The 22,516-nt window shown below is 43.5% G+C and overlaps 1 protein-coding gene and 1 long non-coding RNA gene across 2 annotated transcripts in view; one reads left to right on the top strand and one right to left on the bottom strand.

Moving 5' to 3' along the window:
* TSPAN14 (tetraspanin 14) overlaps positions 1–22,516 on the bottom strand; it is a 45,176-nt gene that overhangs the window by 12,310 nt on the left and 10,350 nt on the right. The window contains exons 2-3 of the mRNA XM_033148771.1: positions 12,632–12,729; positions 433–483 (exon numbers count right to left, since the gene is read on the bottom strand). Coding sequence (XP_033004662.1) covers positions 433–483; positions 12,632–12,712 — 132 coding nt within the window. The 5' untranslated portion in view covers positions 12,713–12,729. The remainder of the gene's footprint in view (positions 1–432; positions 484–12,631; positions 12,730–22,516) is intronic.
* LOC117046635 lies at positions 776–21,257 on the top strand. Its single transcript, XR_004426599.1, has 2 exons — positions 776–816; positions 21,132–21,257. It is a non-coding gene; the product is annotated as an uncharacterized LOC117046635 (long non-coding RNA).

The raw sequence follows: 22,516 nt of genomic DNA, 5'->3' as shown, positions 1-22,516 counted from the left end.
CCTTCCTAAAAATAAGCTTATCAACTTTGACCTGAACCCCCCAAAAGGGGGGGGGGGTAGATCACTGCCAGTTTTTAACTCTGCAGGTAGATCTCAGTCTCTTGGAAGTTGGCCACCCCTGGTATAGAGGGTTCCAACCTAAGGCTTCTTCCCTAGAACCAAGCCCCAGGGAACCCTGTTGGACTTTCTGAGTAGATATATGCAGGATTATGCTGCAAGGCTCTTTGCATCCCCCAAGATAAGTAGCTGATTTTGAAGCACACTCATGAAAATAAGCCTGGAGGCAGAAAAGCGGTGCTAGTTGGGATTTTTGTCCTTCAATATGAAAGGCCAATGAGTTGAGGATGAGCGCATGTGCTGTGTGGGACCTCTTGCACCTCCTCAATGAGAAGCGGCTCAATTCTCCATAGCAAAGAATCACACTTTTCTTACCTTTTCGCTCCAGGCCCAAAGACCAGCCCCAAGAAAGGCAACTCCGGCTAGCTAGGGAGGAAAAAGTAACATGCTTATTATTTGCTGGAAAGCATTGTTTGGTCACACACCTCACCCAGACACAATCATTATGAGGCAATATGTACATCAAATTCCCCCCCCCCATGGGATGGAGTAAGGGACAACATCATGAACACCAGGTACAGGACATCTGTCACACAGGTGTGTTGAAATTCTGCGTCGGGTGACAGTTTTACAACTGCTGCTGTTTTTCAGGTGTCGAAAGCCTCAAGGCAAGCATAGAGTCTGGGATATTGCCCAAGGAACCCATACCACATGACGAGGTCTGAATTGGCTGCGACTATCTGGGGAAGACATGCTGAGGTAGACAGTTCATATAAATCTATGGTACGGCTGAATGTGGCATATGTTTCGCATTGAGTCTCCCCCCAAATAGAAGGTGCCGAAAAGAGAGAAAAACAATGAAAATTATCAGAGGGGCTACAGCACCTTCATATCTGACGAGTATTGATGTTAGCAGTCTCCCTCTTTTCAAAATGAGTCCCCTGCCTGGGGATGGAAAAATGAGGTAGCCAGGTGGAGCCAAAATTATGTGGGGGGGACGGGACTATGGTTTTAAAAACTACCACCACCAAACAAACTCAAAATCCATGTGGAACAGGGCTCTGTATGCCAGCTGACAACATAGCAGAGGCTGTAAGCCTGAACAGAAACACCCCCAAACAGGAGGAAATTAGCATCCTCTGAGCCCAGTTCCCCCCCCCCTACACATATATGATACACTGAATCCCCAGGTGCACAAAGATGGAATTGTGCTAACTGCCCTGCCCCACTTCTCAGTCAGAGGGTGGGGGGGGGGGGTAAATCAATCACCCATCTGTAATGATATTAAAACCGCAACACACAAGAAAGCGCTCTCTGGAACAGATATGCCGAACCCGTCGACAGCCTAAACAGGAGCGTTTCTACAGAGATGAAGCTGAGAAGGTGATGAAACAGGAAGGAAGTCATGAGTGAGCGAGCGAGAGGCAACTGTTATCATCGTGATGAATTTCCGAACTTGTTTACACAGTGTGCTAGGTCTGATCAGTTTTGTTTCCCCTCTAGCAAAAGCAGCTATAGATTTCATCGCAATTTCCGCCACGCAAGTATGCGTTTTACCCCGCTGCCCCAAGCAAAGGTTGTTTATTTTTGAGCTCCCAACAAGCAAAACAGCTGGGTGCCCGTTCAGCTTATTTACTGCAGCACAGCATGAGGCCGAAGTGAGCGCCATTTTTTTTCAGAGGGAAAAATGCTCTAGTGATCTCAAAAGCTCGAGGTGGGAAACCAAGGTGCAATATTCCAGTGCAACTGAAGTTTCATTGTGGAACTGTAATGTGTGACTGGGCCATACGAAAACAAGGCTGTGAATGGCTACTAGTCAGGAGAGTTAAAAGCTACCTCCAGGATCACAGACTGCATGTCTCTGGACACCAGCCTCTGGGGAATAACAAGTGGAGAGGGCTATTGTCTTTATGTCCTGCTTGTGGTCTTCCCATTAATAGACAATCTGGTGGGAAACAGGACGCCAGGCTAGATGGGCCTTTGGTCTGATCCTGCAGGGCTCTCCTTTCATTCTGAAGTACAGTGGTACCTTGGGTTACGCTACCTGCGGGTAACGTAACTTTTGGGTTGCAAATGCGGCAAACCCAGAAGTGTAAGAAGCGGCACCTCTTGTTGTGGACTTTTTGGAATGCGCGCGGACCCCTGGAACGAATTAAGTTCATATCCGGAGGGTCCACTGTAACATTATTCAGGCCACAGAAGATGCCACCCCCCAAAAGAAACCCATGCATGGAGCTCACCCATTAGAGCAGTGGTTCTCAAAGGTTGTGGCACACCACACTTGTGTGGCAGGAGTGGATGGCAAGGATGGTGGGAAGATTGAAGGGCAACTGAGCATTTGAACATTTCACTGTCGTATTATACAGTATACTATAGTGTATACTATAGTAACAAGTCCAATTTTTTTTGTTTGCTGAATATGAATAGATGCCTTTTCAAAATTAGATACTGAGGACAAACTCACCATATACCGTAAATAAGATTACCCGGCCAAAGCAAGCTCACGCCTCTCATTGAGCTTGTATACATACGTAAGGTACTGTTATAATAATTTTTAGGTCTTACATATATATATATAATAAATGTTCATAAATGTACCAAGCAAACACATATATAAATATATAAACCACATGTCCAAAACCCACCAGAAAAGTCCTAAAGCCATTTTGATTCTTTCAGTCACCTCAAATATTTCTCTACAAGGTCGAAGGAAATGCAGAAACCTCCCCCCCCCTTGTCTCTGTCCTCCCAAATCCTGCCTTAAGGGCACATTTAAGGTGTGAATAGGGTGAGCATGTGACCTGGTTAAGTATTATCATTACAAAAGAATGGCCAGGCTCCCCAGGTAATCCAGACAAGTGACCATTAACAGGTAACCTGGCAGACAGGGTAAAAACAACACACTCAGATTTCTGTTGTAGACCCCCTTTCTGTGATGTAGGTATGATGTATCTGGGGGGTGGTCTTGGGCTGCACCCCTGCTGTGATGTATGTATGATGTTTCTGGCGGTGACTCCAGGGCGAGCAATTTAAAATGTCTATATAAGGGCTTGCACGCATGGCTCTGGGTCCTCCTCCAACAGTTAATAAAGATCAGGCTTACTAGTTGCTTTGTTTCTCAATATTCTCTGGTTGGCCGCTGTTATTTTCTCCTACCGATAGAGAACCTACAAAAGGACTCTATATGGGCTCTTGGGTACCTCATAAGGGAAAAGGAGCAGTTTTTTTTACTTATATCAGTACATATGTAAGAGGCTAGTTCAGGCATAGGCAACCTTCGGCTCTCCAGATGTTTTGGCCTACAACTCCCATGATCCCTAGCTAACAGGACCAGTGGTCAGGGATGATGGGAATTGTAGTCCGAAACATCTGGAGAGCCGAAGGTTGCTGACCCCTGGGCTAGTTTATAATTCTATTTTGGGAATGATTCACATTCCTTTGCAGCTCCATTGTTTTATACTTTCCGGGTGTCCCATGATCATAATATCAAGTAGTTGTGTTCCATTTTATAAATCAAGCACAGTTAGGAGTTGTTTCTTTTTGTTTTCCAATGTATTTCTTATTAATAAAAGAAATTGGTGTGACCTGAGCAGATTTTTATTCTGAAAGTGTGGCCTGGAGGAAAAAAAGAGAGAACTATTGCATTAGAACTACAATCCATGAACACATTGTTTTCTCTGCCACCATAAACCATCACCACATGGAGATTGCTGGCATTAACCTCATCCCAGTACACAGTATCATGGGCAGAAGCACAACAGTCATCTCCATTTACATAGCAGAATGTGCATCTACAATGTAGCTTTAAAAGCACCTGTAAAAACAGATGGAAGCTTACCAAGATTTAGACAGCTGTTTCAACTTCCGCTCTCTATGGGAATACAGAACCGCTGCTGGATCTTAAAACTGACCCTGGGAGCCAAGGTGAGCACTGACAAGCAGAGAGAATTCTCGGGGATTCCTGTTGCAGCTTCTGAATTCTTGAGAATTCTCTCTGCACCCTCCACCTTCTTAGAACATCGCCTGGGGTTGGTTCCATGTGTATGTTGGAATCCAACAGCTTGGCGTTGCCAAGGAGGAAGCCCAAACAGCTACCCTAAACTTCTAAAAGCTGCTTACTTTTCTATAACTTTGTGGCAAACACACAAACCTAAGAGACTAACCAGACAGGAGCAAGCTTGATCAGCAATGACGGAGGTCCTGAGAACTTGGTCCCATTATCTATACTGTCCACGTGGACAGTTCCCACCCACTTTGCCGCATCAGAATGAACAGCAGCCATCCACTTCTCTTGGAGAAAGTGAAGTGCTGCACTCTTGAATTTTGCTGCAATGAGATAAAATGTTGTGTCCCATCTCCGCTCTCCCCCTCCCCCCGCCAAATTTTCTAGCACTGCCTGGCCCTCGCTGATATGGATCCTGCACCAAGCACAATGTGCACACCCAAAACACACACACACAAAAAGGAGTGCAGCCCCCAAACCCCAGCAATGCAGCATCTTCAGATCTCCTCTGTCCACAGATAACCAACAGGCCTTTTGTGAGAGTTCAGCTGAACACCAACCCCTTCAACTTCCCAAGCCTGACAAAAAGCATATGCATTATGCAAGCCTCTGTATCCAACCCAGTTACATTTTCCAGGGGTATTCTGTCAGTTTAATCTTTAGATTAAACCAGCCAACTATCCTGTGGGGCGTGTCATTTTAGGGGTTAAACCATGGGTAGGCAAACTAAGGCCCGGGAGCCAGATCTGGCCCAATCACTTTCTAAATCCGGCCCACAGATGGTCCAGGAATCAGCGTGTTTTTACATGAGTAGAATGTGTGCTTTTATTTAAAATGCATCTCTGGGTTATTTGTGGGGCATAGGAATTTGTTCATTTATTTTTTTCAAAATATAGTTCCCCCCCCCGCCCCCACACACAAGGTCTTAGGGAGAATTGGAAAAATTTTGCTGACCCCTGGACTCAATTTATTATTATTATTATTATTATTATTATTATTATTATTATTATTATTATTATTATTATTGCAATTTCTTCAGTGAGGGAGGGTCTTAAATTTTGGGATGTAATTCAAATCTGCCATTACTTTTGTGACTGGACAACACTTAGCTTGCTAAGTCTGTATTTGATGAAGAAGCACATAAACTGCTTTCGGAGAATTTTTATTTTTACCTTCTGAAAATGCTAAATAAAATTAAGAATACTAAACACAAGTACTTGACAATCATTTTTTTCTACACAATTTTACACACATTTTACTTACCAGGCAAAACTAAATTATATTGATTTAACCCAAATATATATTGAATTCCCAAGTTATGTTACAACCCTTTTTAGCACTCCTCATTTTGGGAATCTGAAAAATGGAAAATTCAACACACCCTACGTAACACCTCAAAAAACACCACAGGTATTGTGACATGAACTTTTTAAAGCAAAAGCTAAATTTCCTAGCCTGCTTTAGGATTTCTTATTTTCATTTCCAGATCTTTGATTATTATTATTATTTTTACCAAGGACAATTGATACAACTGTGTCCTAAACCTTTCTGAAAGCCAGAACTATCCATGGTCTCTGTGATCACAACCTAAAAACCAGAAGCACAGCAGGAAATGGCTGACAAGTGTGGCATCTCTGATAAGGATGAAAGGAAAAGGGGAAAAGTAAACACAAAACACATCTGTTTGCATTAAACCAGGAGACCCCATCTCCTGGTGAATGCATGTGTTAGAACTTCACAAAGGCTGATAAGTAAGTAGCAAAGGGAGGTGAGGGGAACTCACACAGAGAGGAAACTCTTTTAACTCGCTCAAACAGCTCAGCTCACAGATTTTCAAATCTGATATTAAAAGACTAGCCAGAGGACTGAGCTTTCGGTGTGGGTGGGTGTGCAATTCACAGAAGCTTTTTGTTCTCATTCTTATTTCTCAAAGAGCAGTGGCTAACCCCCAGTCCAGGGGCCTGATCCAGCCCATCAAGCCATTCTTCTGCCACCCCCCCATCCCTCTGTAAATCTCCAATTTTGATGGTTGCAGAAAAATGGGAGGGGACCATAGACACAGAGCTGGGCAGTGAGGGATATTTGTGTATACACACGTGTTATGTGTGTGTGTGTGTGTGAGAGAGAGAGAGAGAGACTGTGGGTGGCAACACTCACTTCTAGCATATATACCCCAGGGAGGTGGCCACAGGTGACTACAGTTCTCAGGTTAATAATAATAATAATAATAATAATAATAATAATAATAAAAAATCAGTGTTTTTCTGGGGGGACACATTCTCCTAAACATTTTGTGAATCTTCGTACTTTTGTCCATTTACTGTATTTATTTTTCCTGATTTGAACTATAAAATGGAACTTTAAAAAAAAGCACTAATAATAATAATAATAATAATTTGCCACTCCTGTTATATAGGCTGGTTTACACATTCATGAATTCTCAAAAATTTCTCTTCTCTTAATGACTGGAAGCTAATTTTCTGAACAGGTTCTTCTGAAAATCATTTACATCCTTAAACATGGCAAAAGTAGTTTCTTTCCCAAATAGGTTGAATCTATAGGTTGGTCTGAGCCGAAGTGGAAAACTACTGGTATAAGATGGAAAACATGGAAATAGAAACTGAAATTTGACACCTATGCCCGTTCTCACCATGTTGGGCTTTGTTTTTGAACTTGTTTTGAACTCTGGACTAACTGATGAACAAAGGATTATTATTTTGAAACTGGAACTGCTTAATCAGAAATTGAAGGTTTTGAGTGGGGATATGAAGAAAAATTTACTTCCCACAGAGGAGACCTTTCAGGTATTCGACACTATGGAAGAGAGCCTTGGCAAAGAGCTGAAGGGGATGATTGAAGAACTGAGAGAGACGGCTTGGCGACTCCCGGAAAAAGAAACGTCCTTCGGTGGTGGCAGCCCTGGGACGGTGAAGAATGTTATATCCAGCCCCCGAGGTGAGAGCTCGGGAGCGAAGGGCAAGAAATTAAGATATCTACAAATAGAAGAAGAATGCAGCATTGAATGGGAGAAGCCGAAAGAAGATGAACAGCGTACCCTGATGTTCGATGCAAGGACTGTTGGGGACTGTGTCTGGCTCTGTGGACGCACAAGAAAAGAGGACAATTTGAGGAGTGGTTCCGGTGCAAGATGGAGAAGGACAATGGATAGAGGGGGGATAGGGTGAAGTGTATTAAGTGCAGAATATAAATGGTTTGTTATGGTAATCTGAAATCGGAGGGTTAAGACATTAGGTTTTATTTTATTTTCTAACAAGAAAAGGGATATTTTGAATTTTTTTGTTATTAGCAGCAGTATAAGGGATAGAAGAAGTTAGCTTAGATTTGATATAAAAATAATTCGTTAAGATATAAAGTTATGTTATTAACTATTATGGATCAAGATGATTGTTTAGATTTGAATTTTCTTTAAATGAATTCAATTTTTTAGAGAGATGAAGTTATTAAAGTAGAATTTGGATTTGGAACCGAAGGAGAGGAGGCAGGGGAAGTCAACTGTAAAGATTCGAAACTAGATTTTTTTTTCCTATATGTGTAAACAAGAAGAAGAATCGTGGTTATGTGTGTTTTTGTTTTGTATAAATGTGGGTGAGTGAGGGTATTCTTTGTTATGAAAAATACCAATAAATTCTTTATTAAAAAAAAAAACCAAATAGGTTGAATCTTAAACAATTGAAAATGCAGTAAAAAAAAAAAAAAAGAGTTCGCTTGTAATAAATCAGTGGTTCAGTGCTCATTTCTTTTCTTTCCAAAATAGATGTTTATCTTGAACAACTGAAAACACAGTAAATACTTGTGATATACCAGTCCACTTGTGATATACTAGTGGTTCAGTGCTCGGATGTTGTTTTGGCAATCAGACGTTTCGTTGAAGAAGAGCTTAGTCATCAACCTTTGTAGTAAACAATATACAAGAAAAGACAAGCGGCAAAAGGAGCGCCCCTTACAATATTTCCTTAAAGCTTGTTGCTTCCCCCCTGCAGCGAAGACAACCCCTGTAACCCATCAACTTTCCCTTTAGCTGATAGACACAAGGCTTCCCCATCTTCAGCTTGCAAGAGTTGACCTGGAAGATCAGACTAAGATCACCTGGTCCAGAGTTCCCGGCGTGCACAGCGGGAGGATGGCGGACTTTAACATCTTTGCTATCTATCACGAGTTAATTTGGCGGCTGCGATGGGAGTAAGCAGCCTCCCACCTCCCCGGGACGACGGGGAGGGCTGCCTTTGCCCGCGGTACTCCTTAACCCGCTTTGGGTCCTTCGGGACCGGTGGGGGAGTCTGGGCACATAGGGCTCGTTTTCAGATGCAGCTCCTGGAGCCGGCCCCGTTCGTGCACGCTCCCTTTAATTGGATATATAAATTTGTTTAAAGATTTTGGGCATGTCTCGGACAAAGGAGTGGGAAGAATGTTGCTAACTGCAGCCCTGAGTGATTAAGAATGAAGATTGGAAGAAGACGTGGACTTTACATTGGTATGTGAAGGAGGGAAAAGAAGGGGGGGTAAGCTCTGGAATCTCCGTTTGTTTTGCCTCAATATCTACTTAACACGGGCGAAACCTCCCCCTAGAAAATCCACTTTCACAGGCAAATGGCAAGTGGACTTTAAAGACAGAATGGAAATTAGAATGGAAATTACAAAAATAAACTGTGTGGAGGTGAAACTTGATCTGGACTTGACTCAACAGAAATGGAGGATCCTCGGCTGGCTGTGACGCAGCTAGAATTAACTGCCGAGTGCTGATGATAGCCTGTGGAGCTGTACACCACTTCAAAGGGAGAAGCCGGATTTGATGGACGATTGATAGTGGAATTTACGAGGGTCTGGCCCTCCCGGAAAGGAGTGGGGACGGCTCACAGGGGAAGAAATTGGTGTGTCGCAGTTTGATTTACAAGTTTGATTTATGAGAGACTTTCAAGATGGCGTCAGCCGAAATGCGATATTGGGAGAGGATGGCTTTTTCCACACAGAGACATTATTTACTATAAGAGTGTCTGCTTGCTGGCATTTATCAGAGGCTGTGAAAATATTGACTTTATGAAGCAACTGGAAAAGATCATAAGAAAGCGCTCAGGAGTCCGAGACATGGGGAATTCACAAGTTAAAAATTTGGCATAATTGGAATTGTTATAATTGGAATTGTATAATTAATTTGGCATTGTAATTTGTTTGGTAATTGGAAATATATGTTGGAAAATCAATAAATATGTTTAAAAAAAAAAATAAGATCACCTGGTCCAGCATTCTCTTCCCAACTGCAGCCGGGGAAGTGCCTGAGGAAGCTCACAAGCAGCTCACAAAGGCAACAGCCATCAGCTAGTACTCAAGATACAAAGCAGGGGTAACCATGTGGTTCTCCCCCCAAAAAAAAATGTTTGGCTGGCTGGTGCTGATGATAGGAGTTGGACTCCAACAACCTCTGGATAGCATCACATTGGCTACCACCCCCAAATACTGCTCTGAAAGGGAAGGTTCCATTTTGATATCTCAACTAGCCATCAACAGACCTATGCTCCAGGAATTTATCTGATCTTCTGAAAAGCCATTTGAGCAGGTGGCAATGGATTTGTGAGAAATTCAACATTATGGGCTCAACTGCTTCCTCTAGGCTGCCCTGAAGGAGCTGCCAATTAACTACATCGGATAGCATTACAAAGGAGGGAGCAGAACTTATCCAAAGCTGTCACCTCATTATATAACCGCTGTCAAGAGAAATCTTGCAGCCTCTCCTACTTCTCCTACCATAAGGATTTCCCTTTGAGGGAGGGATTCCATTCAGAGTTTTAACTACAGGCAGCCTTACATGGGCACAGGCACTTTTGTTGTGCCAAACCACTTCTCCACAACCCATGTTCAAAGAATCATAGAGTTGGGAGAGTTCCTGAGGATTATCTCGTCCAACCCCCTGCAATGCAGGAATATGCAGCTTTCCCATATGGGGATCAAATTTGAAATACCCTGGCATTATCGACACCATGTTCTAACCAACTGAGCTATCCTGGCTGTTAGAAGGCTTACAAACTGTGGCATCAGCGAACTATAAATCGTAAGTTACAGCACTGGTTTGGACAATACTCCAGAGGTTTGAAGTTTTTGATGTTTGATGTGTTTTATTGTGTTTTTAATATTTTGTTGGAAGCCGCCCAGAGTGGCTGGGGAAACCCAGCCAGATGGGTGGGGTATCATCATCATCATCATCATCATCATCATCATCCAAATGTGGAGATGGTGTGCCAGCCTCACCTCCACCATCCAGGCAAATGGATATGTCCAAATGTGGCCTACTTACATGGAACCATATCATGGAGGACGACATTATGGGGTTAATTCCCCATATAAAATCTTGGAATCAACCATGTGATTTTGGCTACATATAGGGGTTGTACAGGCATAGGTACAACTGCGTGGATGGTGGAAGCAGCATCAGACTTCATTTGAAGAGCAGGATTGGGCCCTTGAAGTGTCATATGAACAGGTGCATTGTTCGCTCTGAAACTGAAAGAGGGTGGGGGCAGAACGGTGCAACTTTCCCCCAAAACTGGAATCTCTCCCCCCACCTCCAACCCACCTCACCCCAAATCCTTCAAACAGAGGAAAAACTCTATTCTCAGCAATGGACTTTTTCTACATTTATATTACACACACATACTTGCAGAGGCTTAAACAACCTTTGTTCGGAAGATTTGTCACAGTGTTACTTGTTTCTGTTGGTAAACAAAAGGTAGTTACTAGGAAGCTGGGCTTCCGGATTCCATTATTGAGCAGTTAAAGAGCAACAGAAACAATATCCTTTAATGGATCAAAGAACTGATTACAATGCCATAAAGAATTGAACTGTTATGGGAGTCAAGTTAATGCCCACAGGACCAAGTCTTGCTGTGCTGAGAAAATGAAATGGGGGGGGGGGGGGACGTTCACAAAGTTGTACATGGCTGGGCCTTGCTCAAAGTGTTATTTGCAGAGAGCAGAAAGCTGGACTTCTTAAGTCAGATCTGTGCAGCTTGTGACCGGCCATTAGTTGATAGAATTCCCTGGCTTTGCTGTCTGCTTGGTTCTGCAAAATCAGGGAGGTTTTCAAGCACGTGGCAAGCCCCATACATGGCTAAAAACTGTGTTTGTATTGCTGGTGCTTTTATCATTAACCACTTTCATTGGGGAGCAATTCATAAGTGAAATGAAATAAAAAATTAAATCAAATCCCTTTGGTGGTGGAGGGAGGGAGAAAAAGAAGACAGTGCCACTCCAAAAAGGTAAGTTTGGAGGCCAATTTAACCACATCATGCCAACCCCTAGGAAGACAGTGGTTATGTTGGTGTGGTAGAATCTCCTTAACTGCATGAAGAAGCTTTCAAACAACATTTCCTTGCGCCCAGAGACTGGATGTGAGCTTCCAGCCCTCATTTCTTTAGGATCAACATGCCATGATCTGTCTACGGAATGTGTTAGTAGCTGGTCACCTTCCACCAAGTGGGTTAGAAGCTCCCAACCAAACCCTGTTTGGGTTCAAGCTTCACAGGAACAGAAATATATCAATGCAGACAAGATGGTGTTCCTGGCAGACAGCAAGATGTTCATAATGAACGAAGGTTTACGAGGTGACCTTTTTCGAAGGAGGAACCAAGAAACTGAAAGATTCCAAGTTACCAACATTTATACATTGTTAAGAGAGCCACTAGGGATGCGGGTGGCGCTGTAGTCTAAACCACTGAGCCTAGGGCTTGCCAATCAGAAGGTCAGCGGTTTGAATCCCCGCAATAGAGTGAGCTCCCATTGCTCGGTCCCAGCTCCTGCCACCTAGCAGTTCGAAAGTACGTCAAAGTGCAAGTAGATAAATAGGTACCACTCCGGTGGGAAGGTAAACGCCATTTCCGTGCGCTGCTCTGGTCTCACCAGAAGCAGCTTAGACATGCTGGCCACATGACCCAGAAAATCTGTCTGCGGACAAACGTCGGCTCCCTTGGCCAGTAAAGCGAGAAGAGCACTGCAACCCCAGAGACGTTTGTGACTGGACTTTAACTCTCAGGGGTCCTTTACCTTTACCTTTTTAAGAGAGCCACTATTCAAATGGCATCAAAGTGCTGCTCTATACAGCATGTGTGAACAAGAGGTGTCTCTCTCTCTGGTTACTCCAGGTTGCTATTTTGCTGCTGTTCTGTCTCTTCCCATGTGTTTTTAAAACAACAGCTCAATATAAAAACCAAGCAAGTGAAATGTTTCCAAATCTGGAGATTAAATGGTGGGGAAAACCTCCATGGCTACCTCTGGATGTGTTAGCTGGCTACTCTCAAAAATATATCAAGAAAGTCGCAACACCAGCTATCAGGTTCTAAAAATCCAAAAAACTAAGGCTTGTAGGGAGAAGACAGTGGAAGTCACCCACATGCTATTTCTCAGTTTGTCATATCTTGCTCCATCCCATGGTCAACGCATTTGATGTCAACATAAAATCTGTCCAATCTAAGGTACATAGCACCTGAGCAATGGAAACATGGCATATTTGGCAAGATGACCCTTCTCTACGAAAACAGAAAAGAAAGAAGACTGGATACTTACCCAGAAGATTATGTTGTAGCTGAAAAGCAGGTATTTGTACCAACAGCTGACTTCAGCAGAAGAATACCGGTAATAGTGCATCTTTTATACAGCTGTGGCTATATAGAACCAGAAAAAAAGATCATTAAGAAGGAGAAATGCAGTGGTATTCAGCTTACCCAAGCCACTCCAATAGTCGATAATCATTGGTTAAGTAGCGTAATTCCATATTGACTAACATGGCATTTGGGCATGTAATCTTTTTGTGTTAGCTAATATTATTTGAACGCCAATTAACATCAAGCTATTTGGGTGTTACCTACATTGATCTTCCCTACACAAATGATCAAGAAGTAGGCCACAGATAGTTCATATGCTTCCTTTTAATTGTGTTTTAAAAGGTGTGGCCAACATAACAGTTTGTCAACCACAAGAATTTATCTGCAACTTGGACAATTCTACTCCCCCATCTGTAATAATACACATAAGCAGCTAATGTTTTACGGGCAAGTGCCAAACTTCTGCTAACGTTTATTAGAAACTGGGGAAGGTTTTCTGCAAAGTATGTATGTGTGAGCAACATAGCGATTCATTGGCATACACAAATAAATGCTTCCAAAGCAACAATTATGTTTATGCTGCTGGAGGAGACTCTTGAGAGTCCCATGGACTGCAAGAAGATCAAACCTATCCATTCTGAAGGAAATCAGCCCTGAGTGCTCACTGGAAGGACCGATCCTGAAGCTGAGGCTCCAATACTTTGGCCACCTCATGAGAAGAGAAGACTCCCTGGAAAAGACCCTGGTGTTGGGAAAGATGGAGGGCACAAGGAGAAGGGGACGACAGAAGATGAGATGGTTGGATGGTGTTCTTGAGGCTACCAACATGAGTCTGACCAAACTGCGGGAGGCAGTGGAAGACAGGAGTGCCTGGCGTGCTCTGGTCCATGGGGTGACGAAGGGTCGGACACGACAGAACGACTGAACAACAACAACACTTTACTGTGCATTCACAAATTTCAGTTCAGCAGGAAGTCCATGTGGTAAGTTGTAAAGCCCAAAAGAAATTGACTGTAGCAACATTTTAGTACGTTGTTTCTTTTCAACAAATCCAAACCAGCATCTCCTCCATGCACAGAGAACACAAAGATGAGCCTGCCTAGCCACCCCTGAAAGTGCAACTGGTAATATTTTAGAGAAAGCTAGCTTTGAGTTCCTGGCTTTCAGCATCCTGCCTAGCAACCAAAATTTGGCTTCCAGGGCCTCACAACTACATTTCCCCTTATCACTGGCGCCAACATGCACCACAACCACTGACTCAGTTCTCTGCAAGTCTGCCTAGCACCTATCAACCTCCCATGCTGGGTGATATCTGGTTTTCAACATTGTGATATATCACCAGCTCAACACTGTGATATGCTGATATATCACAATGTGTGGAATAAGGATGGAACGATGTAGAGCGATTGGCTGGCTTCATGATTTTTCCTGCGTGGTTTCTATCGGCGTCTGCTCTTGTGATTCACTGCCCCCTGCATGAAACAGGGGAGAGCCGAGCCAGCAGAATTAACAGGGATAGCAAGAATCAAGAGAGCATTAGCTGGCTTCACAGTTTTCCCCACATCGTGATTTTTGCATGGCACACACACACACACACACACACACACACACACATCATGATTCATGATATATTGCCAGGTCAAAAATTATGAAACCAATATCGCAATATGGACTTCAAACCACTTTTGGACAATATATCAATATATCGCCCAGCCCTAGTTGGGAGTGGGGCTAAGTAAGCCCATAGATCAGATATTCCTCCACTACTGCTTTCAGCTCTGGCTTTCTGTCTCACTGCTTATTTCCCACCTCTGCAAATAAATAAATAAATAAATAAAAATACTACAATGAACCTTGACTTCAGCCCAATGATCCCCAAAAGGTTTCATCCAGGTATAAACAAGTATCACAATACACCTGTAGACGAAGACATGCAAAAACAACCCAATACTGTATGCGACAAATGATGAGCATGCATTTGTGAACCAGCCCTGAGAATCGTGTTCTCCTTCCCACGCCTGCAAAGAACTATCTTGCATGGCCTTGGCTCTGTCCCAAATAACACGGCTTAACTTACTTTCTTCACTGAACTCAAAACGCCGTAGCTTCCAGGCTGTAAATAGTCAAGGAACAGACTTTCAATTCTCTTCAAAGTTTGCAGATTAGTCAACCAATTGCTTCAAAGTACTTTCATCATATAAAAAGACAAACAGCTAGCACATCCTCTCCAACCTCCTCCAGACTCAGATTTGTTTACACTACTGCAACTGTCTAACATTGAACAGATCAGCAGTGAGAGCCTCAAAACCAGAGACAGAAGTCTTCCTTTCCTCTGCACTGAATGAGGTAGGCAAGAGTTGACACTTTCAGCAACAGCAGAGAAGGATAATGGCAAAAGACAAGAGGAACAGTATTAAGACAGTGCAAAAATGTGTTCTGATATTCTCTGCTCATTACAGATTCTCTGAACATCAGCACGAAACTAATCATTTGAACAGCCCTGAATTGATCAACATCCTTGGTGTGGAACCTGGTATTCTACCACCATTTCAAAAGTTACCACCAAAAGGGGGCATATGTGGTTCCTCCGCTCCTGCATTTTATCCTCACAGCAAGGTAGGCTGGGCCAAGAGACAATGAATTGTCCCTTCACCCAGTGAGCTTTTCGTCTGAGTGGGGCTTCAAACCTAGAGCTCCCTAGTCCTTGTCCGACTCTCTGAAACCATCACACTAGCTGTCACCTTTAAAAATTCAGGCTCTATGTGCTTTCTTTTTAACAGATCCACATCAATTAATTCCTCCCATTCCTTCTAGAATCCATCTTCCATTCAGAGGGGGGACACACGGGGAGACACACACTGCCCCTTTCTACTTATCCATCAGGTGCTACCAAGTTTCCCTTGAAACATTGTCAGCAACCGTTCCATCAACAAAGGTTTCTGCAAGAAATTTGGTTTCTGCAAAGAATTTCAAACAACTGCAATTTCTCCTGCTATTGTATTCTTTTCCAGTTTCTTGTGTCCAGTGATGGACACTGGAGGACTGTAAACAAAGTTTTCTCCACAAGCCTAGTTTAAACGTAAATAGAATAAATCCTAGCTCATTAGGTGACCGAGAATTTCTGCACCGGAGTTAATGAACAGAAATTATCCCCTGCCCTTAGTTTCTCAACTGCTGAAGCAACAAAAGCCAGGCCATAATCAGAATAAACCTTTTACATATTCTAGAAATGCCCTTGGCCGCCAAGTGGAAACAACGCTCAAGTGATGGAATGCTATGTTCTCTGAAGGCATCTGTGCTATCAGCCACTCGCCTCAAATGTCCAATTTTGTTAATTAAGGTTTCGCGTAGGTTTTATACAACTGCATCTAGAAAGCTCGGGGGGGGGGTCAGCCTGTTGTGAGCACTATTAATCCAGGCAGTAGAGCTTCCCATCACAGTTCACATGGGTTCATTGAACCCCAGGACCATAAAAAAAGAAGGAAACTTCTACCACAACCACCCCACCCTTCTTCATTTTGTGTATCTGTAAAAGCCACACATGCAGCAATGTTCTGTTTCCAAACCAAGTGGAAATTGATTTCCAGAAAGGGAGTAGGCCATTTTTGTGCTTGATAGAAACTGACACATGATCAGAGAGCACAGAGGACAACAGAGTTGTGGTTCATGGAGAAGGGAATTGTTCCCTGTAGCCCTTTATTCTCCCTTCAGTCTCACAGAAGGGCAACGAGACATCTGACCTTATCTGCAGAGGGCACATTTGCTTGGCTACCGCTGACTGGAGAATAGCCAGCAAGGCAGTCGTGGTCCTCCCCATTCTGAAACTCCCTGACCCCAGCAGTACTTCTACTCTTCCACTCTCCTCCTCCTCCACCATCTCTAAATGACTCCTTAGAAACTCAGATATATAAGCTAGGTGCCAAATGGCTCCTGAAACCAAGGTTGCAGTCGCCAAAACAGAATGTCTAGTTGCCAGTTGGGAGAGAGAGGGCTCCAAAGTCTTATTTTTCAAATGATGGACTGTGACTGATTATCAGTTAAACATCTGGCTAGTTCAGATGACAACCTTGAGCTGGGTTCAGAACTTTGAGAACTTAAAGAAGAAAAGTTACTTGATCCAGGGACAGTCCACATAGAAATTGGCCTATTCGTATCTCTTTTTCTTAATGGTGACACGGACCATTCATAACATAGTGATATTTTTCAGGACTGTGAGCAGGACAGTGCAGGTGGGGTAAGTGAAGACAAGCTACAACAATTAACTATAACATTGCTCACTGCTCCTGCTCAGGTAGCACAGAAAAAGCATTTTGGTTCCTGAAATTCATTCCATTTGTACAGATAAAATATTAACTGATAGAATTCTATAGGGTGTGGTAATATTGTGTGAAAACAGTCCAGATCCAGTGATACCCTGGCATGCACCTCCAGATGATGGAGATGTCAGGCGCCAGCCTGGCACCAAGGCATCTTCACTTGGTCGCAAGTGGTTGAAAGCCAGGTGTAAAATGCGCCTGGCATGTGGCTAATTTCGAACACGGAGTCCTTGCCACCTATTGCCTAGGACCCCCCATTTAGCCCTCAGATTCTACTCTTAGGAAATTGGAAAGCATACATATCAGACTGGATGATAAATCTCTCAGATCTCAGTTGAACAGATGTCAATTGTGGTTACTTAGTCGTGAAGGATCTGCGTGGTACACATACCGAGACAAATACTTTGTTGTATTCATATTTAAAAAGCAGAGCCCTTAAGCAATACTGTCTACCATGTTGTTTGGCTCTTGCCAAAACGCTCCCTTCTGCGCAACTATTTATGGCACGAGAGTCCTTCCGGTCAGCCATAGACTTAATATCTAGCCTCAGACAAATCCTTTTCGCCTTAATTCCCATGCTATAGAAGGGAGTTCAAAAGTTATTGAATAAAAACAGTTAAGGGTTTTTCTAGCAGATTTACTATTTGGCCCTGAATGGGCCACTTTGTCACAATCTTTAAGGTAGGAGATGGGTTGGCAGACCCTTGGAAGGTAAGATGTGGGTGTGTGCAAGGAGGAATTTTTTTGGAGAAGGTGGGACAAGAACTACCCCGTGTTTCTCCTAAAATAAGACACCGTCTTATATTTTTTTCCCTCAACAAAACACAGTATGGCTTATTTTCGGGGTATGGCTTATTTTCGGGGAACGGCTTATATTTCGCAACTGCATAGAAATCCTGCTATGGCTTATTTTATGGCTATGTCTTATTTTAGGAGAAACACGGTAGATGTGAGGAGCATCACATAATGATATTCAGCTGCTAGGGCTTTACAAGGACATAATTTATCCCCCCCCCCCAATAATATCTTTTTTGGTAATCTTGAACGGTTTAGCGGATTTATTCTGAAGAACAAAAAATGCTCACTTTAGCAAAATCAAAGAAAATGTGACGCATGACTTGTCCGCTGTACCCGACACGTACACTATGTTTACCAAATCCGTATTTCAAACAGGACCTATGCCGTGTTCCAACTTTCTCCACCCAGCACCCGACCCACAAGGGTAGAAAAGCTAACATTAAAAACAGGCAAACTTTGGGCAAGCTGCATGTCAGCCAAAACAATAACAACAATAATTATGGGCTCTAAACCCTGCTTTAAAAAGAATCTAAATGTATACCCTACGTAGGCTTGTATAAAATGTAAAGTGCAACTCTTCTTGTCCCAAGGCAGCTCCTTTTCCCGAGAGATTTGCAGGACGCCGTTGAAGAATATGGTCTTCCTGTAACTTGGACACTCCAGTACCTCCCCTACTGAGGAACTGCTTTAGAAAAGCACAGCGTCAGAAGGAATCAGATGCCAAGTGTGGAAAGCACACTCCAAAGCAGGGGTTGCCAACCTTTTTTTGGACTAGTGGGCAAATTTTACTTTTTACAGAGTTCCGGGAGCGCCAGTCACAAGATGGCCGAGTTCAGGGTGTGTGGCGTAATCAAAATGGCTGCCATGGGGAGAGTGACAGAACACAACATCTGAGAGACAACCACCCCCGACGACCTTATGATTACCATGGGAAATCAGTTGGGTCTTGCTGGTCCTAGTTGTGGAGATTTCACACAGACAGACACTGGTGTTGTTACTGTCTAGTAACAAAGAGCATTTCTTATTACCAATAAAAATGTACAAGGCAGCCACACCACCCTCATTTCACAGAATTTGTTTAGATTAGAAGGTACCAGCACATTTTGCCCCATAATGTCTCTTTTCCCCTAGGAAGGCCAGAAACTTACTTAAACAAACAAACGCTGAAATCTCAGAGTCTGGGGCATCTGCCCATCGGCCTTGCTGTGAAGCTTTCATGGATGCCGTGAAAGCTTCTCCAAAGGATTACTGAGTTAAGATAAGCTTTTCTGGTAGTTAGTGAACCAGTTAGGCTCCTTTGCCCAGTTTCAATGCATTGAAAAGCAAATGGAGCTGTGATTATTAGAGTATTCTTGTGAGGCCCCGGTATATGGAACAGGCTGCTTAGTAGGTTATAGCAGCCAACTTCCAGGCCACTCTAGCTTAGCATTGCCTGTTAACTTTCTTATTCTACTTGATATGCCTTCTTCCTACAATCGGACCCTTTCAACAAGCTTTGTCTTGCTTGCCTGGTACAGTATGGCCTTTTTCCTGACAACTCCCCTTAGGGCTTTTCATATCCTGAACCGACCCAAACTTCCTTGTTGGATCCCAAACAGTTAAAATGCTTATGCTAGAGTGAATCTGTATTCCTACAGGAGGACTTGGGAAATCAGTGTTGTTTCTCACCATCCCCCACTCCTGCCTTCCTGAACTAAAAGATACATTTCTATGCACAAAAAATTGCACACACATGTGCCAACTTACAAAGCACTACCGACAACTTTTGGCAAACAAAAGCAGCTTTGGACAGGGCAGATCTGAGGGGAGAAGTGATGGGGGGGGGGTGCTTAAAATCCATTTCTTGGTTGCTGTTTGGCCTCCGCAAATTTTCCTAACACAACCCGAGAGGCTCCAGACAAATGTTTGGGAGAGTACAAGTTTAAATCCTGGGAGGAGGACAAAAAGTTGGAGGGGTGGGGCAGCATTTGAAGTTGAAAACTAAGCTTGCCAGGAAATGGTTAAGCAACCCCTCTAAACGACTTCTCTGTTCACATTCACCCCTTTTCGAAAGCAGCTTGAGCAGGGGTCAGCAAACTTTTTCAGCAGGGGACCGATCCACTGTCCCTCAGAACTTGTGGGGGCCCCGGACTATATTGGGGGTGGGAATGAATGAATTCCTATGCCCCACAAAAAACCCAGAGATGCATTTTAAATAAAAGCACACATTCTACTCATGTAAAAACACACTGATTCCCGGACCGTCCGTGGGCCAGATTTAGAAGGCGATTGGGCCGGATCCGGCGCCTAGTTTGCCTACCCATGAGCTTGAGTTTACAAAAACAAGGAAAAGAAGTTGTTGGAAATTTGTTCTAAGCATTTTGGCTAGGGGCTGGGAGTGGATGAAGCAAATTTATTTAGGCAGGAAAAGAGCAATTCTTCCCGATTGTCAGGACATCTCACTGTATTTTTTTAAAAAACCACCATCACCACTTGGCAGGGTAATGTGGGTGAACAATTTACCATGTGGTGGAATGCACACTGAAGTTTGGCAATTTGGTAAAAAGAAAAAAGAAAAAAGGGGAGGGATCTGTAATCACCCTCCAACCTTTAGCTTGTTTGTGTCGTGCTTCCCCAGCTACATTCCAGATTTCCAGAAACCAACAGACTATTCAGCGTCCTTTCGAATAAAGACTTTCTTCGTATGCACATAACTCATTATTGTTTGCATATTACCATGCATGCTGGTGGCGTTTAGTAGAGTTTCAAAGGCAACCGTTTGTTTCGTCTATTTGTTCCATTAATGTACATTCCAAATGTCAATTCCAACTCGCACGCTGGTCTAGTTGTGTGCGTGGGCGACATTCATAAAAGGGACACTTCTTTCTTACTGGAGTGGGGGTGCTTCTTACCAAGCCCATATTTTCTCAGTGTGGCAGTTTCTCCCTTCCCCTCTGGATGGATCACACTATGTTTCTCAAGAATTCACTTTGCAGCCACCTCTAAAGCTTCATTAATAATAATAAAAATGCCTATGAAAAGACCCTGCTTTGCATATGACTGGCAAAGATTGGAAGTAATTTACTGGCCAGCGAGGCAGCTTAGGGTTTCTAGATGCCTTTATTCCAACTTAAATCTGAGCTAGTCTCAGAAAACGAGACACACTTTAGAGAAACTTCAATAGTGTGCATAGGAACCTACATCGGAACTGAAGAACAGTGACGACACGCATACTGCAATTTTCGGCCAAAAATGCAGAAAAGAATTCAAGATGTATGAAAAGTTACTGTTCTTCACTGTGTTATTTAGAAAAAAAGGCTTTCTAACAAACACACACACACACAAACACACATATACACACTCAACTAGGATGGGGGTCATGAGAAAGTTTCACCCATTGTGAGGTGACTCCTTCACTGAGAATGTAGACAACTTCTCTCAAAACGCTTTTGTGTCGCAGGCCTCATCTAAAAAATAATAATGAATTGTTTGGCAGTTCTTGGGAGCCCTTTGAAAGACCTTACAAAAGTTACCCCCGAAGTGACATGGCAAGAATGTGCTCGGAACAAAACAAAACAAAAAACCTTCAAATATTCAAAGACGCAGCCACTCTTCTGAGGCACAAATAAAGCAGCCTCTGGCTCAACCAGGGGATGCCCCACACCTGTTGACAGAGGAAGAGAAACTAAGCCTGGGAGAACAGATGTGGCGGAAAGGCAGGTTTGATTCTGACCAGTTACAGTGGCCTAGAATAATACTGCCCACTTTGCTAAGGGCCTAGATGTTACTATGCAGACCTGCAAAAATCTCATCATAGGGTTTAATGCTGTGGAAAGACATTTTGCTGCTCAAAAGCACCCCCCCACACACACACACTGAAAGACCAAAACACAGATTTGCATCTTCATCTAACCCTTCCTTCCTTCTACTTCATAAAGCCACAGTCCTATGCATGCTTACCTGCCAGTAAGTGCTGCTGAACTCTGGTACTTACTTCCTGTGTAGGCCTGCATATAACCACACCACATATCCCCACAACACACACTTTTTTTCCTGCGTTCCCACCCTCACCTGGCAAAACCAGGATTGGTCCCCTGAGGCCTACCTCTTCCATGTGCTGTTGCTATGGCAGCTGCTCCTCATCAGCCGCACAGTCTTGCAGGTGAGCAAACACAGCTGGCCAAAAGACATCGTGCCCCATCACCCTTCCATTTCCAATAGCCACAAGCGCACACCTTGGCTCCCCTCCAACTGATGGGGAAGGAGAGGCAGCCCAGAGAAGTCCACACCTCATATTTAGTTTTGAATTGGAGAGAAGGAAGAAGAGGAAGAGTAACGAAGCAGAACAGCAGCGATACTGTGGTGGGGCATCAGCAAGCTCACTTTCGTTTGGCTTATGTACGAGTAAAAAAAATATCTTCCAGTTCTGAAAGATGCCCCAAATCTGCTGCGTGAATCAGTTCAGCTTTTTGCAGTCAGCCCAGTCTTGACTCTTAAACCAGTCTTCCCCAACAGGGGGTTGGACTAGATGACCCTTGGGTCCCCTTCCAACTCTACAATTCTATGCTCATGCAAAAGCATCCCATAAGAGATTCCACTACAACAAACCATCTGTATTTCTAAATCAGGCTTCGGCAAGGTTTAGGCCTACCGGCCATGGGCCGGATCAATCCCACGGAGATTATCCGTGGGCCAGACTGGCGCAGTGTGATGCCAGAAATCGCGTCTGCACATGTCCGCAGCACCGGAAATTG

The sequence above is a fragment of the Lacerta agilis genome, chromosome 5 (genome assembly GCF_009819535.1).
Source record: "Lacerta agilis isolate rLacAgi1 chromosome 5, rLacAgi1.pri, whole genome shotgun sequence".
Taxonomy (NCBI): domain Eukaryota; kingdom Metazoa; phylum Chordata; class Lepidosauria; order Squamata; family Lacertidae; genus Lacerta; species Lacerta agilis.
The sequence above is the reverse complement of the archived record's forward strand: the minus strand, read 5'-3'. Positions and strand labels throughout refer to the sequence as shown.